Raw genomic sequence first — 13,617 nt, 5'->3', positions numbered from 1 at the left:
ATTGGAAAAGACCATCAAGCAATCTCTCCTGGAGCTGCATAAACTCGCTTCTGACAAGATCGACCCTCATGTAAGTATCGACCTCTCTACTTTCATTGCCCTACACAAGGCCAATCCTATCGGATTTTAAACGACCCCCAACAAGCCATTTGATTATAATGAGACCATGGCAACTGTAGACTTTTAGTCTCGGAAGTACTTTCTTTTGTCATACGGTATTTACAGCACAGAAACAAGTCGTTCGGCCCAACAGGTCCTTGCCAGTCTTTATGCTCCAATATGAGCCTCTTCCCACCCATCAGCTCACCCCATCAGGAGAAGATAAAGTACAAGCTTTTCTTGTGGCAGATCAGTGGTAGTCTCGGAACTTTTTGAGTTTTGAGGTGGGAGTAAACTTTTTTATATATTGCAATAACTTGTTCTGATCTTTAACTGTAACTGTTATGCATTGAGTCAGTCAACATAATTGACTACCTAAATTGGCCTCTAAAAGGACATCTATTGTAATGGTCTTTTAGCTGCGTGATGAGATTTTTTAAGAGGCAATGCATCGCACCGAGATTATCTTCAAGATCAAATACGTTTGTTACCCATTGGCTGGCTGCCATCGGAGTTCCCAGTAAGTGGGGGATGGGGGTGGGGTGCTGTGTTTAACTTGTCCCCCTATCTGGTCGCTGTGCCCCATGTCGGTTTAATGGAGCTGGGTGTGTACGCCCACGGGCGATTGTCTTTACAGAGAACACCAGATGGTAACCTGGCAACGAGGGCCAGAAATCGCTAACAACAACAACTTGCATTTATATAGCACCTTTGAAAGTAATAAAATGTCCCAAGGCGCTTCACAGGAGCGATTATCAAATAAAATTTGACACAGAGCCACATAAGGAGATATTAGGGCAGGTAACCAAATACTCGGTCAGAGGTAGGTTTTAAGGAGCGTCTTAAAGGAGAAGAGAGAGGTAAAGAGGTTAAGGGAGGGAATTCCAGAGCTTAGGACCTAGGTAGCTGAAGGCATAGCCATCAATGGTGGAGCGATTAAAACCGGGAATGCACAAGAGGCCCGAATTGGAGGCGCCCAAACATCTCGGAGAGTTGTAGGGCTGGAGCGGATTATGTTCTGGAAACAGTAACGATTGAAAGCAGAGCGAGGCCGGCCTGCGAGTGACGAGACAGCAGGGCCATCATTCCACCTACTCCTGTTCCTATTTCTTATGTTCTTATGTCAGTAATCGGTTAGTGACGGCCGAATGCACTTCTTGTCCGGGAACAAAGGTCGCAGAATGCACTTCCTATCTGGGAGCAAAGGTCAGCGAGGGGTCAGGTCAGGAAAACAATAGCAACTCCTGATTTCTATACCAAATCTCATGATATTTAACAGTTTGTCGCCTGATTTATGAGGCGGTGGGGTTGGCAATACTGAATGTAGGATACGCAGCAGCCAATTTGTGCACAAGGTCCCACCATAAAGGAGAATTTTCATAGAACAATAGAAATTACAGCACAGGTGGAGGCCATTTGGCCCTGGTGCCTGTGTAGGGCTGGTGTTTTCTCCTGTAACTCCATTCCCCACAGATCCTTTTAAATGATGTTCTGCTCAATTGTCACTTGTGGTGAAGCATCCTATGGTCTCATAGTCCTCAGTTCAAAAATGTTCCTTCTCCCTTGGTTCTTCCAGTGAGAAACCTTGGTCTCTATTGCCTTGTACCCTATTTACCCACCAGTGAAAACCATCTTTCACTATTTATCCAAAGTAATTCCCCAGCTTTCACCACCCCTTTATTGGCTGCTCCTCTCTTGACACTGCTCCCACTCACCACGTTGCTGCAGCTGTTCCTGGCTGTGCAGGAAATGCTGGGCTCCACGCCCAACCCAACTCCCAGTCTTCCTCTCTCCTATCCCTGGTCTGTAATAAAGCAGGCTGATATGCAGCATTCCAAGTTATTCCATCATCTAACATCTAAGCAATGTAATCTTTTCTTGCAATAGCCATTCTGGGCTCTAATATTTAGAACTCTAGGGCGGCGATTTTCGCCAAATACTTTAGGTACTAAAGAGGTAAAGAGTTGGCCAAGGTGGGGTCTTAAACTGAAATGCCCATTTAGCGCAAGACGCCATCTTGGTAAAGGAGTTGAAGCCAGCGCTAGGAACGGTCGCCCGGAAGCTAGTTAAACAGCTGATTGCCACTTAAAATGCCTGCTAGCACTAATCAAAGAGGCTGCACGGCCTTTTGGTAGCTAGCACTTCAACTAACACCCTCTCCAAACAGCGACCAGCAGTTTGGGAGTAAACATGGCGTTGATGTCAATTTCAAGCGCAACTTAAAGGGATAAACACCATTTCATGGTCATTGCTGCTAGAGCAGTGACGAGGACATCTGAAACACATTGAGATACTTTCTGGGACACTTTGTCAAGACTTCAACACTCGAGCAACATTTATTCCAGAAATTCTCTGAGGACTTGACCTAAAATGAGTAAGTGCTGTGCTACTCCACCTTATATGAGTCACCAGGCGAAAGGGAGTGCTTGGTCATCAGCATCTTGATAGGGGATACTTTGGTCTGGACAAGAAATGGGAGGAGGACTGAAGGCCAGGCAGAGCAGTACTAGCTGCTACAGGAGAGGGGGACAGGAGGGTGAGGTGGCGTCCTTTCCCCCCTGCGGTACAGGACATTCCTTCTCCTCTGGACCTCCTCCACCAGGACCTCAAGTGCCGCATCTGATAACCTGTACGCCCTCCCTCGGTCCCTAAGCCATCCTGCAACATGTGTGCCAGGTAGAGCACGCCATACCTTCAGTGGAAATAGTCCCAGTGTCTCACACCTTCATTGGAAGTACTCCCAGTGTCTCAAGTCTCTCTTCATAACTGTAGTTTCCCATCCTTGACATCATCGTGGTGAATCTATGCTGTACACTCTCTATGGCTTTAACGTCCTCTATAATGGGGTACTTAAAACTGCACACAGTACTCTAACTGCGTCCTAACCAATGTTTTGTACAGATTTATTATTTTACTCTTGTACTGTGTCCCTATTTAGAAAACCCAAAATGTTGTTGGTCTTCTTTATGGCTTTATCTATCTGCACTCGCACTTTCAAATATTATGTATTCAAACCCCTAGGTTTCTCTGTTCATCCACATCGTTAGGTGTCTTTCCACTGAGTGTATACTCACATTACTTATTTTGTCTCCCAAAATATCACCTCACATTATCACATTAAATTGTACCTCCTAATTATCTTCCCACTCCACTAACCTGCTTATGTCTTGCTCAAGTCTTTTACAGTTCACCTCACTGTTTGCTAAACAGGAGGCCATTTGGCCCATTCAGCTGTTTAGCAAGGTATTTGACTGGTGGACATATTCATCACAATCAAATACCTTGCTAAACGCTCACATGGATAAGATACTGGATTGTTGATAGCACTTGTGGAACATATTCAGGATAAATGGCTTCGGGAGCGAAGATAAAAAGGAGAGAAAATTGCAAGGAATAACATGGTCTGTAAAAAGTAGTAAAACATCTTAAGGTAGTCTAATCCTGTTCATTCAAAATTGTTTTGCGCTTAAAAAAAAATCCAAATCAATTAAGTCATTCAAATCGAGCAGTTGAAATAAAAAATAAAAGAGCCCTCTGGCCTTAATACTGACTTTAACAGACCTTAACTATAGTTCCCATTTTCTCACTGGTAGTAGGTGCTGGCAGTATGCGATGGGCGTTTCCAGGATTGGGGAGAATGGGTTGGTGCCAAGGATCAGAACACTGTGCTGGTGGGGTGGTCTGCACCCTTGGTGTTGTCACTTTTGTCTTCCACCAGACTCCTAGGCCACTGGAGTCTGCTTCACTTTGCCAGTTTTTCATACTTCCCATTCTACTTACCTATCCCTCTTTAGCTCTTCTCACATTCTGTCTTGTATGTCTTTTATTTCTTTGATTTGTCTCATTATGTTTTGTCTCCTGCACACATCACTTCTGACCTTTAACCATTTCCTGACCCTCACCTTATCACTTTATAGGTCATTTCATGTCGTTTCCAGTCTGTCTGTCTTTGTGTGTTTTTTTCCCTCCTTTCTCTTGTTCTGTTCAGCTGGAAATTAAATCAATTAAATGTAGTTTTGGAGTAAATGGGCCACTGGGAATTAAATTAATTAATTAATCCATGTATTCTGTCTTGGGAGAAGCAGACCTGGAAGGAATTCAATAAATAAATGATTTTGGCTTAAATACATGAGCTTGGACATTGGAGCAACAAGCCGTGAATTATGTAATTCATTAAAATATACCCTGAATAAATGCACTCAACCTTTGGGAAGCATGCCAGACACACATTAAATAAATGTGGCACTGAACAAATGAAAGCAGAACAGCCACAAATTAATTATTTCTTTTTATGTGGCTCGGTGTCAAATTTTGTTTTAGAACGCTCCTGTGAAGCACCTTGGGACATTTTACTACGTTAAAGGCGCTGTATAAATACAAGCTGTTGTTGTTGTTGATTTCTGTCACCACCACACCAGATCCACTTCCATATAAAATGACATTTCTTCAGACTTTAGTCAGCCACACACTGTATATCCATATATACACACATATATACCTAAAATCAAACTTGTTTATGGTGCTGAGGAATTTATTTATATTACTCAAGAATAAAATTATACATACAGTATTAATAGCAGTCACTTGTACTTGCAAGTTTCCAGAATGTAAATATATGTAGACATATAACATTTTGAAACGGTTTAACACATCATATGGGAGACAAGTTCTAAACATTCTTAAAATGTAAGTAATTATATTTACACTAGATGCTAATGGGGCGGGGCGGGGGGGGGGGAGGAAGAGAAGGGAAACAGAGTCAAAAATGTAGTTAATTTTGCACAGCAGATTTTGTGTAAATTTTGAATGCCTCCCAAGTCATATTCAGTATTGATCAGGTGGCTGATAGATATAATTCAGATTTCTCCATCAGCAATTTAAACAACCATCAAAAACATATTTAAAAGGCTTATTTTATAGTTGTTGCTCAGGTAAAAAAAAATACAATTATTTTCTTATAGTATTACTTGAAGACCAAACACATGTAGTTTACATTCACTGCAACATGAAAACAGCGTCTATAAAAAAAAGTTGAATTTAAAAGACACCTATACAGAAAGACAATTAAAACAAAATTCTGTGTTCACTTTTTATATTTAGCACAGTACCAAGAGAAGTTCAAGAACATGGTTCTTCCCATTCTAGTAGAAAGCAGGCAGTGATGGGATGGTAATGTGCTAGGTCACTTTGCATGTTAAATTGAGCTTCATTTTACTCTTCACCATTGAATGCTATTGGAAAACATCAATGGCTTGAATCTGCTTCGTCGAGTGGATTATTCTCTAGCTGCAAAACAATTTCCTTCAATTCAGGATCCTTGGCCCAGTTCACTCCACTGGCAAGAATAACACCCTGTAAAAATAAAAGTCAATACTTGATTACTTTTCAAATCATTACAGAAAAACTTTCAAGATTTGCAGGTTAGTTCAGCAACTGTTCCACACATTTTCCATAGAAAATAAAAACATAGTTCCCCGATGACTCAGTTAATAAAGGCAACATGCAATGGAGCTGTAGGGACCACAACATGAAATGGAGCTGTAGGGACCGCAACATGCAATGGAGTTGTACGGACCGCGACATGAAATGGAGCTGTAGGGACCGCGACATGCAATGGAGCTGTAGGGACCGCGACATGCAATGGAGCTGTAGGGACCGCGACATGCAATGGAGCTGTAGGGACCGCGACATGCAATGGAGCTGTAGGGACCGCGACATGAAATGGAGCTGTAGGGACCGCGACATGAAATGGAGCTGTAGGGACCGCGACATGTAATGGAGCTGTAGGGACCGCAACATGTAATGGAGCTGTAGGGACCGCAACATGTAATGGAGCTGTAGGGACCGCAACATGCAATGGAGCTGTAGGGACCGCAACATGCAATGGAGCTGTACGGACCGCAACATGAAATGGAGCTGTAGGGACCGCAACATGAAATGGAGCTGTACGGACCGCAACATGAAATGGAGCTGTAGGGACCGCAACATGAAATGGAGCTGTGGGGACCGCGACATGTAATGGAGCAGTGGGGACCGCGACATGTAATGGAGCTGTGGGGACCGCGACATGAAATGGAGCTGTGGGGACCGCGACATGCAATGGAGCTGTGGGGACCGCGACATGCAATGGAGCTGTGGGGACCGCGACATGAAATGGAGCTGTAGGGACCGCGACATGCAATGGAGCTGCAGGGACCGCAACATGCAATGGAGCTGCAGGGACCGCAACATGCAATGGAGCTGCAGGGACCGCAACATGCAATGGAGCTGTACGGACCGCAACATGAAATGGAGCTGTAGGGACCGCAACATGCAATGGAGCTGTACGGACCGCAACATGAAATGGAGCTGTAGGGACCGCAACATGCAATGGAGCTGTACGGACCGCAACATGCAATGGAGCTGTACGGACCGCGACATGCAATGGAGCTGTAGGGGCCGCGACATGCAATGGAGCTGTAGGGACCGCGACATGCAATGGAGCTGTAGGGACCGCGACATGCAATGGAGCTGTAGGGACCGCGACATGCAATGGAGCTGTAGGGACCGCGACATGCAATGGAGCTGTAGGGACCGCGACATGCAATGGAGCTGTAGGGACCGCGACATGCAATGGAGCTGTAGGGACCGCGACATGAAATGGAGCTGTAGGGACCGCGACATGAAATGGAGCTGTAGGGACCGCAACATGCAATGGAGCTGTAGGGACCGCAACATGCAATGGAGCTGTAGGGACCGCAACATGCAATGGAGCTGTAGGGACCGCAACATGCAATGGAGCTGTAGGGACCGCAACATGCAATGGAGCTGTAGGGACCGCAACATGCAATGGAGCTGTAGGGACCGCAACATGCAATGGAGCTGTAGGGACCGCAACATGCAATGGAGCTGTAGGGACCGCAACATGCAATGGAGCTGTAGGGACCGCAACATGAAATGGAGCTGTAGGGACCGCAACATGAAATGGAGCTGTAGGGACCGCAACATGAAATGGAGCTGTAGGAACCGCAACATGAAATGGAGCTGTAGGGACCGCAACATGCAATGGAGCTGTAGGGACCGCAACATGCAATGGAGCTGTAGGGACCGCAACATGAAATGGAGCTGTAGGGACCGCAACATGAAATGGAGCTGTAGGGACCGCAACATGCAATGGAGCTGTAGGGACCGCAACATGCAATGGAGCTGTAGGGACCGCAACATGCAATGGAGCTGTACAGACCGCAACATGCAATGGAACTGTAGGGACCGCAACATGAAGTGGAGCTGTAGGGACCGCAACATGCAATGGAGCTGTAGGGACCGCAACATGCAATGGAGCTGTAGGGACCGCAACATGCAATGGAGCTGTAGGGACCGCAACATGCAATGGAGCTGTAGGGACCGCAACATGCAATGGAGCTGTAGGGACCGCAACATGAAATGGAGCTGTAGGGACCGCAACATGAAATGGAGCTGTAGGGACCGCAACATGAAGTGGAGCTGTAGGGACCGCAACATGCAGTGGAGCTGTAGGGACCGCAACATGAAATGGAGCTGTAGGGACCGCAACATGAAATGGAGCTGTAGGGACCGCAACATGCAATGGAGCTGTAGGGACCGCAACATGCAATGGAGCTGTACGGACCGCAACATGCAATGGAGCTGTAGGGACCGCAACATGCAATGGAGCTGTAGGGACCGCAACATGCAATGGAGCTGTAGGGACCGCAACATGAAATGGAGCTGTAGGGACCGCAACATGAAATGGAGCTGTAGGGACCGCAACATGAAATGGAGCTGTAGGGACCGCAACATGCAATGGCGCTGTAGGGACCGCAACATGCAATGGAGCTGTAGGGACCGCAACATGCAATGGAGCTGTAGGGACCGCAACATGCAATGGAGCTGTAGGGACCGCAACATGCAATGGAGCTGTAGGGACCGCAACATGCAATGGAGCTGTAGGGACCGCAACATGCAATGGAGCTGTAGGGACCGCAACATGAAATGGAGCTGTAGGGACCGCAACATGCAATGGAGCTGTAGGGACCGCAACATGCAATGGAGCTGTAGGGACCGCAACATGCAATGGAGCTGTAGGGACCGCAACATGCAATGGAGCTGTAGGGACCGCAACATGCAATGGAGCTGTAGGGACCGCAACATGCAATGGAGCTGTAGGGACCGCAACATGCAATGGAGCTGTAGGGACCGCAACATGCAATGGAGCTGTAGGGACCGCAACATGCAATGGAGCTGTAGGGACCGCAACATGCAATGGAGCTGTAGGGACCGCAACATGCAATGGAGCTGTAGGGACCGCAACATGAAATGGAGCTGTACGGACCGCAACATGCAATGGAGCTGTAGGGACCGCAACATGCAATGGAGCTGTAGGGACCGCAACATGCAATGGAGCTGTAGGGACCGCAACATGCAATGGAGCTGTAGGGACCGCAACATGAAATGGAGCTGTAGGGACCGCAACATGAAATGGAGCTGTCGGGACCGCAACATGAAATGGAGCTGTGGGGACCGCGACATGCAATGGCGCTGTAGGGAGCGCGACATGAAATGGAGCTGTAGGGACCGCGACATGCAATGGCGCTGTAGGGACCGCGACATGAAACGGAGCTGTAGGGACCGCGACATGCAACGGAGCTGTAGGGACCGCAACATGCAACGGAGCTGTAGGGACCGCAACATGCAACGGAGCTGTAGGGACCGCAACATGCAATGGAGCTGTACGGACCGCAACATGAAATGGAGCTGTAGGGACCGCAACATGAAATGGAGCTGTAGGGACCGCAACATGTAATGGAGCTGTAGGGACCGCGACATGTAATGGAGCTGTAGGGACCGCGACATGAAATGGAGCTGTAGGGACCGCGACATGCAATGGAGCTGTAGGGACCGCGACATGCAATGGAGCTGTAGGGACCGCGACATGAAATGGAGCTGTAGGGACCGCGACATGAAATGGAGCTGTAGGGACCGCGACATGAAATGGAGCTGTAGGGACCGCGACATGAAATGGAGCTGTAGGGACCGCAACATGCAATGGAGCTGTACGGACCGCAACATGAAATGGAGCTGTAGGGACCGCAACATGAAATGGAGCTGTAGGGACCGCAACATGAAATGGAGCTGTAGGGACCGCAACATGAAATGGAGCTGTAGGGACCGCAACATGAAATGGAGCAGTAGGGACCGCAACATGAAATGGAGCTGTAGGGACCGCAACATGCAGTGGAGCTGTAGGGACCGCAACATGCAGTGGAGCTGTAGGGACCGCAACACGAAATGGAGCTGTAGGGACCGCAACACGCAATGGAGCTGTACGGACCGCAACACGAAATGGAGCTGTAGGGACCGCAACACGCAATGGAGCTGTAGGGACCGCAACACGCAATGGAGCTGTAGGGACCGCAACACGAAATGGAGCTGTAGGGACCGCAACACGAAATGGAGCTGTAGGGACCGCAACACGCAATGGAGCTGTAGGGACCGCAACACGCAATGGAGCTGTAGGGACCGCAACACGCGATGGAGCTGTAGGGACCGCAACACGAGATGGAGCTGTAGGGACCGCAACACGAGATGGAGCTGTAGGGACCGCAACACGAGATGGAGCTGTAGGGACCGCAACATGCAATGGAGCTGTAGGGACCGCAACATGCAATGGAGCTGTAGGGACCGCAACATGCAATGGAGCTGTAGGGACCGCAACATGCAATGGAGCTGTACGGACCGCAACATGAAATGGAGCTGTCGGGACCGCAACATGAAATGGAGCTGTAGGGAGCGCAACATGAAATGGAGCTGTAGGGACCGCAACATGCAATGGAGCTGTAGGGACCGCAACATGCAATGGAGCTGTACGGACCGCAACATGAAATGGAGCTGTCGGGACCGCAACATGAAATGGAGCTGTAGGGAGCGCAACATGAAATGGAGCTGTAGGGACCGCAACATGCAATGGAGCTGTAGGGACCGCAACATGAAATGGAGCTGTAGGGACCGCAACATGCAATGGCGCTGTCGGGACCGCAACATGCAATGGAGCTGTAGGGACCGCAACATGCAATGGAGCTGTAGGGACCGCAACATGCAATGGAGCTGTAGGGACCGCAACATGCAATGGAGCTGTAGGGACCGCAACATGCAATGGAGCTGTAGGGACCGCAACATGCAATGGAGCTGTAGGGACCGCAACATGCAATGGAGCTGTAGGGACCGCAACATGCAATGGAGCTGTAGGGACCGCAACATGAAATGGAGCTGTAGGGACCGCAACATGAAATGGAGCTGTAGGGACCGCAACATGCAATGGAGCTGTAGGGACCGCAACATGCAATGGAGCTGTAGGGACCGCAACATGCAATGGAGCTGTACAGACCGCAACATGCAATGGAACTGTAGGGACCGCAACATGAAGTGGAGCTGTAGGGACCGCAACATGCAATGGAGCTGTAGGGACCGCAACATGCAATGGAGCTGTAGGGACCGCAACATGCAATGGAGCTGTCGGGACCGCAACATGCAATGGAGCTGTAGGGACCGCAACATGAAATGGAGCTGTAGGGACCGCAACATGTAATGGAGCTGTAGGGACCGCAACATGAAGTGGAGCTGTAGGGACCGCAACATGCAATGGAGCTGTAGGGACCGCAACATGAAATGGAGCTGTAGGGACCGCAACATGAAATGGAGCTGTAGGGACCGCAACATGCAATGGAGCTGTAGGGAACGCAACATGCAATGGAGCTGTAGGGACCGCAACATGCAATGGAGCTGTAGGGACCGCAACATGCAATGGAGCTGTAGGGACCGCAACATGAAATGGAGCTGTAGGGACCGCAACATGAAATGGAGCTGTAGGGACCGCAACATGCAATGGAGCTGTAGGGACCGCAACATGCAATGGCGCTGTAGGGACCGCAACATGCAATGGAGCTGTAGGGACCGCAACATGCAATGGAGCTGTAGGGACCGCAACATGCAATGGAGCTGTAGGGACCGCAACATGAAATGGAGCTGTAGGGACCGCAACATGCAATGGAGCTGTAAGGACCGCAACATGCAATGGAGCTGTAGGGACCGCGACATGCAATGGAGCTGTAGGGACCGCAACATGCAACGGAGCTGTAGGGACCGCAACATGCAACGGAGCTGTAGGGACCGCAACATGCAATGGAGCTGTAAGGACCGCAACATGCAATGGAGCTGTAGGGACCGCAACATGCAATGGAGCTGTAGGGACCGCAACGTGAAATGGAGCTGTAGGGACCGCAACATGAAATGGAGCTGTAGGGACCGCAACATGCAATGGAGCTGTCGGGACCGCAACATGAAGTGGAGCTGTAGGGACCGCAACATGAAGTGGAGCTGTAGGGACCGCAACATGAAGTGGAGCTGTAGGGACCCCAACATGCAATGGAGCTGTAGGGACCGCAACATGCAATGGAGCTGTAGGGACCGCAACATGCAATGGAGCTGTAGGGACCGCAACATGTAATGGAGCTGTAGGGACCGCAACATGAAATGGAGCTGTAGGGACCGCAACATGAAATGGAGCTGTAGGGACCGCAACATGCAATGGAGCTGTCGGGACCGCAACATGAAGTGGAGCTGTAGGGACCGCAACATGAAGTGGAGCTGTAGGGACCGCAACATGAAGTGGAGCTGTAGGGACCCCAACATGCAATGGAGCTGTAGGGACCGCAACATGCAATGGAGCTGTAGGGACCGCAACATGCAATGGAGCTGTAGGGACCGCAACATGTAATGGAGCTGTAGGGACCGCAACATGAAATGGAGCTGTAGGGACCGCAACATGAAATGGAGCTGTAGGGACCGCAACATGCAATGGAGCTGTAGGGACCGCAACATGCAATGGAGCTGTACGGACCGCAACATGAAATGGAGCTGTAGGGACCGCAACATGCAATGGAGCTGTAGGGACCGCAACATGCAATGGAGCTGTAGGGACCGCAACATGAAATGGAGCTGTAGGGACCGCAACATGAAATGGAGCTGTAGGGACCGCAACATGAAGTGGAGCTGTAGGGACCACAATATACCAGATTCAATCTCCAGTTTGTGCCGAGGTACCTGACTTCAGCTGGGATTGCAATAGGGGCACTGCAGCTAACCAGTCACAGTTCCTGATCATTATCCGAGGTATTGAGCTTTGGATGACACATTAAACCAAGATCCTATCTGCTTTTAATTAAAACAGAAAATGCTGGAAACACTCAGCAGGGCAAGCAGTATCTGTGAAGAGAGGAAGATAGGGTTAACGTTTCAGGTCAATGACCTTTGGCAGAACTGGGTGATGTTACAGAGGAAGAGCTAATAATGAGGAACAGAGCCAGGGAAAAGGGGGCAGGGAGAAAAAAATGGCTCGTTTTAGGTGGAGGACAGGAGATGGTCAAGTTATGATGGGTTAAGACAAAAGAAGGCAATAATGAGAAAACAGTGAAATAAAAGATGTATCCAAGACCCAGAGAATATGCGAATGGTGACAACAGAATAACAAAACAGAAGGGAACGGACACCTCTGGTGGCACCTTCCTTTTTCTTCCACCTTACTCCCAGGCCACTTGAGTCTTCTCCGCCTTTCCAGATTTTCCATGCATCCCTTCCCCATTGCTATTCTGCTATATCATCTGATTCTGATGAAAGGTCATCGACCTGAAGCGTTAACCCTACCTTCCTCTCTGCACAGATGCTGCCTGACAGGCCGAGTGCTTCCAGCATTTTCTGTTTAAATTTCAGATTTCCAGCACCTGCAGTATTATGCTTCCTACTTGCTTATTCCTATGGCACTATTGGAACAGCAGTAAGGGATTCTTCTCGTGTCCCAGGTAACCTAGCTCCTTAAAGCAATACTGTCAAAAAACAGACTAATTAATAACTCACCTCATTACTCTCTGTGGTAGCTGGCTGTGCGCAAAATGGCTGCTGCGTTTCCCTGCATAACTGTCGCTGCACTTTTAAACTGAAATTATTGTATGTGAAATGTTTTGAGATAATTCCGTGAGATGTGATACGGCAGCATATAAATACAAGTTTTTCTTTTTTGCCCTGCCTGAAAGTGAGTGTGGTGGAAGAGGTCAGGATTGGGTTCAGTGGTGATGCTCCTAGCAGCTGAACAGCCTGCCAACACTCGGGTGGAGGTTTATACTTGTACAGTCGCCAGCCTATGATTTCCCCTCATTATTTTAATGGTGAGTAAAATCGTGAGCTGACAAGTGCATAGTGGAAAACCCTTGCTGTCCAGGATCACATATGAAGCATGAATATCTGGCAAAGTACCAGAGGGAGCCCAATGTCCATGGAATTGTACATCAGAGGCAATCAAGGTATTCAGAAGAAAAGAAAGAAAGAAGGACTTGCATTTATATAGCACCTTTCACGACCACCGGACATCTCTAAGCGTTTTACAGCCAATTAAGTACTTTTGAGATGTTGTCACTGTTGTAATGTAGGAGACGCAGCAGCCAATTTGCGCACAGCAAGCTCCCACAAACA

The 13,617-nt window shown here is 48.6% G+C and overlaps 1 protein-coding gene across 2 annotated transcripts in view; it reads right to left on the bottom strand.

Annotated features, from left to right (window-relative positions):
* Nucleotides 1-4,609: 4,609 nt before the first annotated feature.
* cenph (centromere protein H) overlaps nt 4,610-13,617 on the bottom strand; it is a 36,244-nt gene continuing 27,236 nt past the window's right edge. Inside the window, exons 10-11 of one of the 2 annotated variants that reach the window (XR_015077581.1) lie at nt 12,196-12,357; nt 5,365-5,451 (exon numbers count right to left, since the gene is read on the bottom strand). Coding sequence is in view for 1 of the 2 variants with exons in the window: in XM_085981983.1 (XP_085838109.1) it covers nt 5,344-5,451 (108 nt within the window). In the remaining variant the exon portion in view is untranslated. Of the gene's footprint in view, nt 5,452-12,195; nt 12,358-13,617 lie in introns of both variants that reach the window. The other variant, XM_085981983.1, reaches the window with a different exon arrangement.

This window comes from Somniosus microcephalus, chromosome 1 (genome assembly GCF_052327205.1).
Source record: "Somniosus microcephalus isolate GS21.2 chromosome 1, FLI_Smic_1.0, whole genome shotgun sequence".
Lineage (NCBI taxonomy): Eukaryota > Metazoa > Chordata > Chondrichthyes > Squaliformes > Somniosidae > Somniosus > Somniosus microcephalus.
The sequence above is the reverse complement of the archived record's forward strand: the minus strand, read 5'-3'. Positions and strand labels throughout refer to the sequence as shown.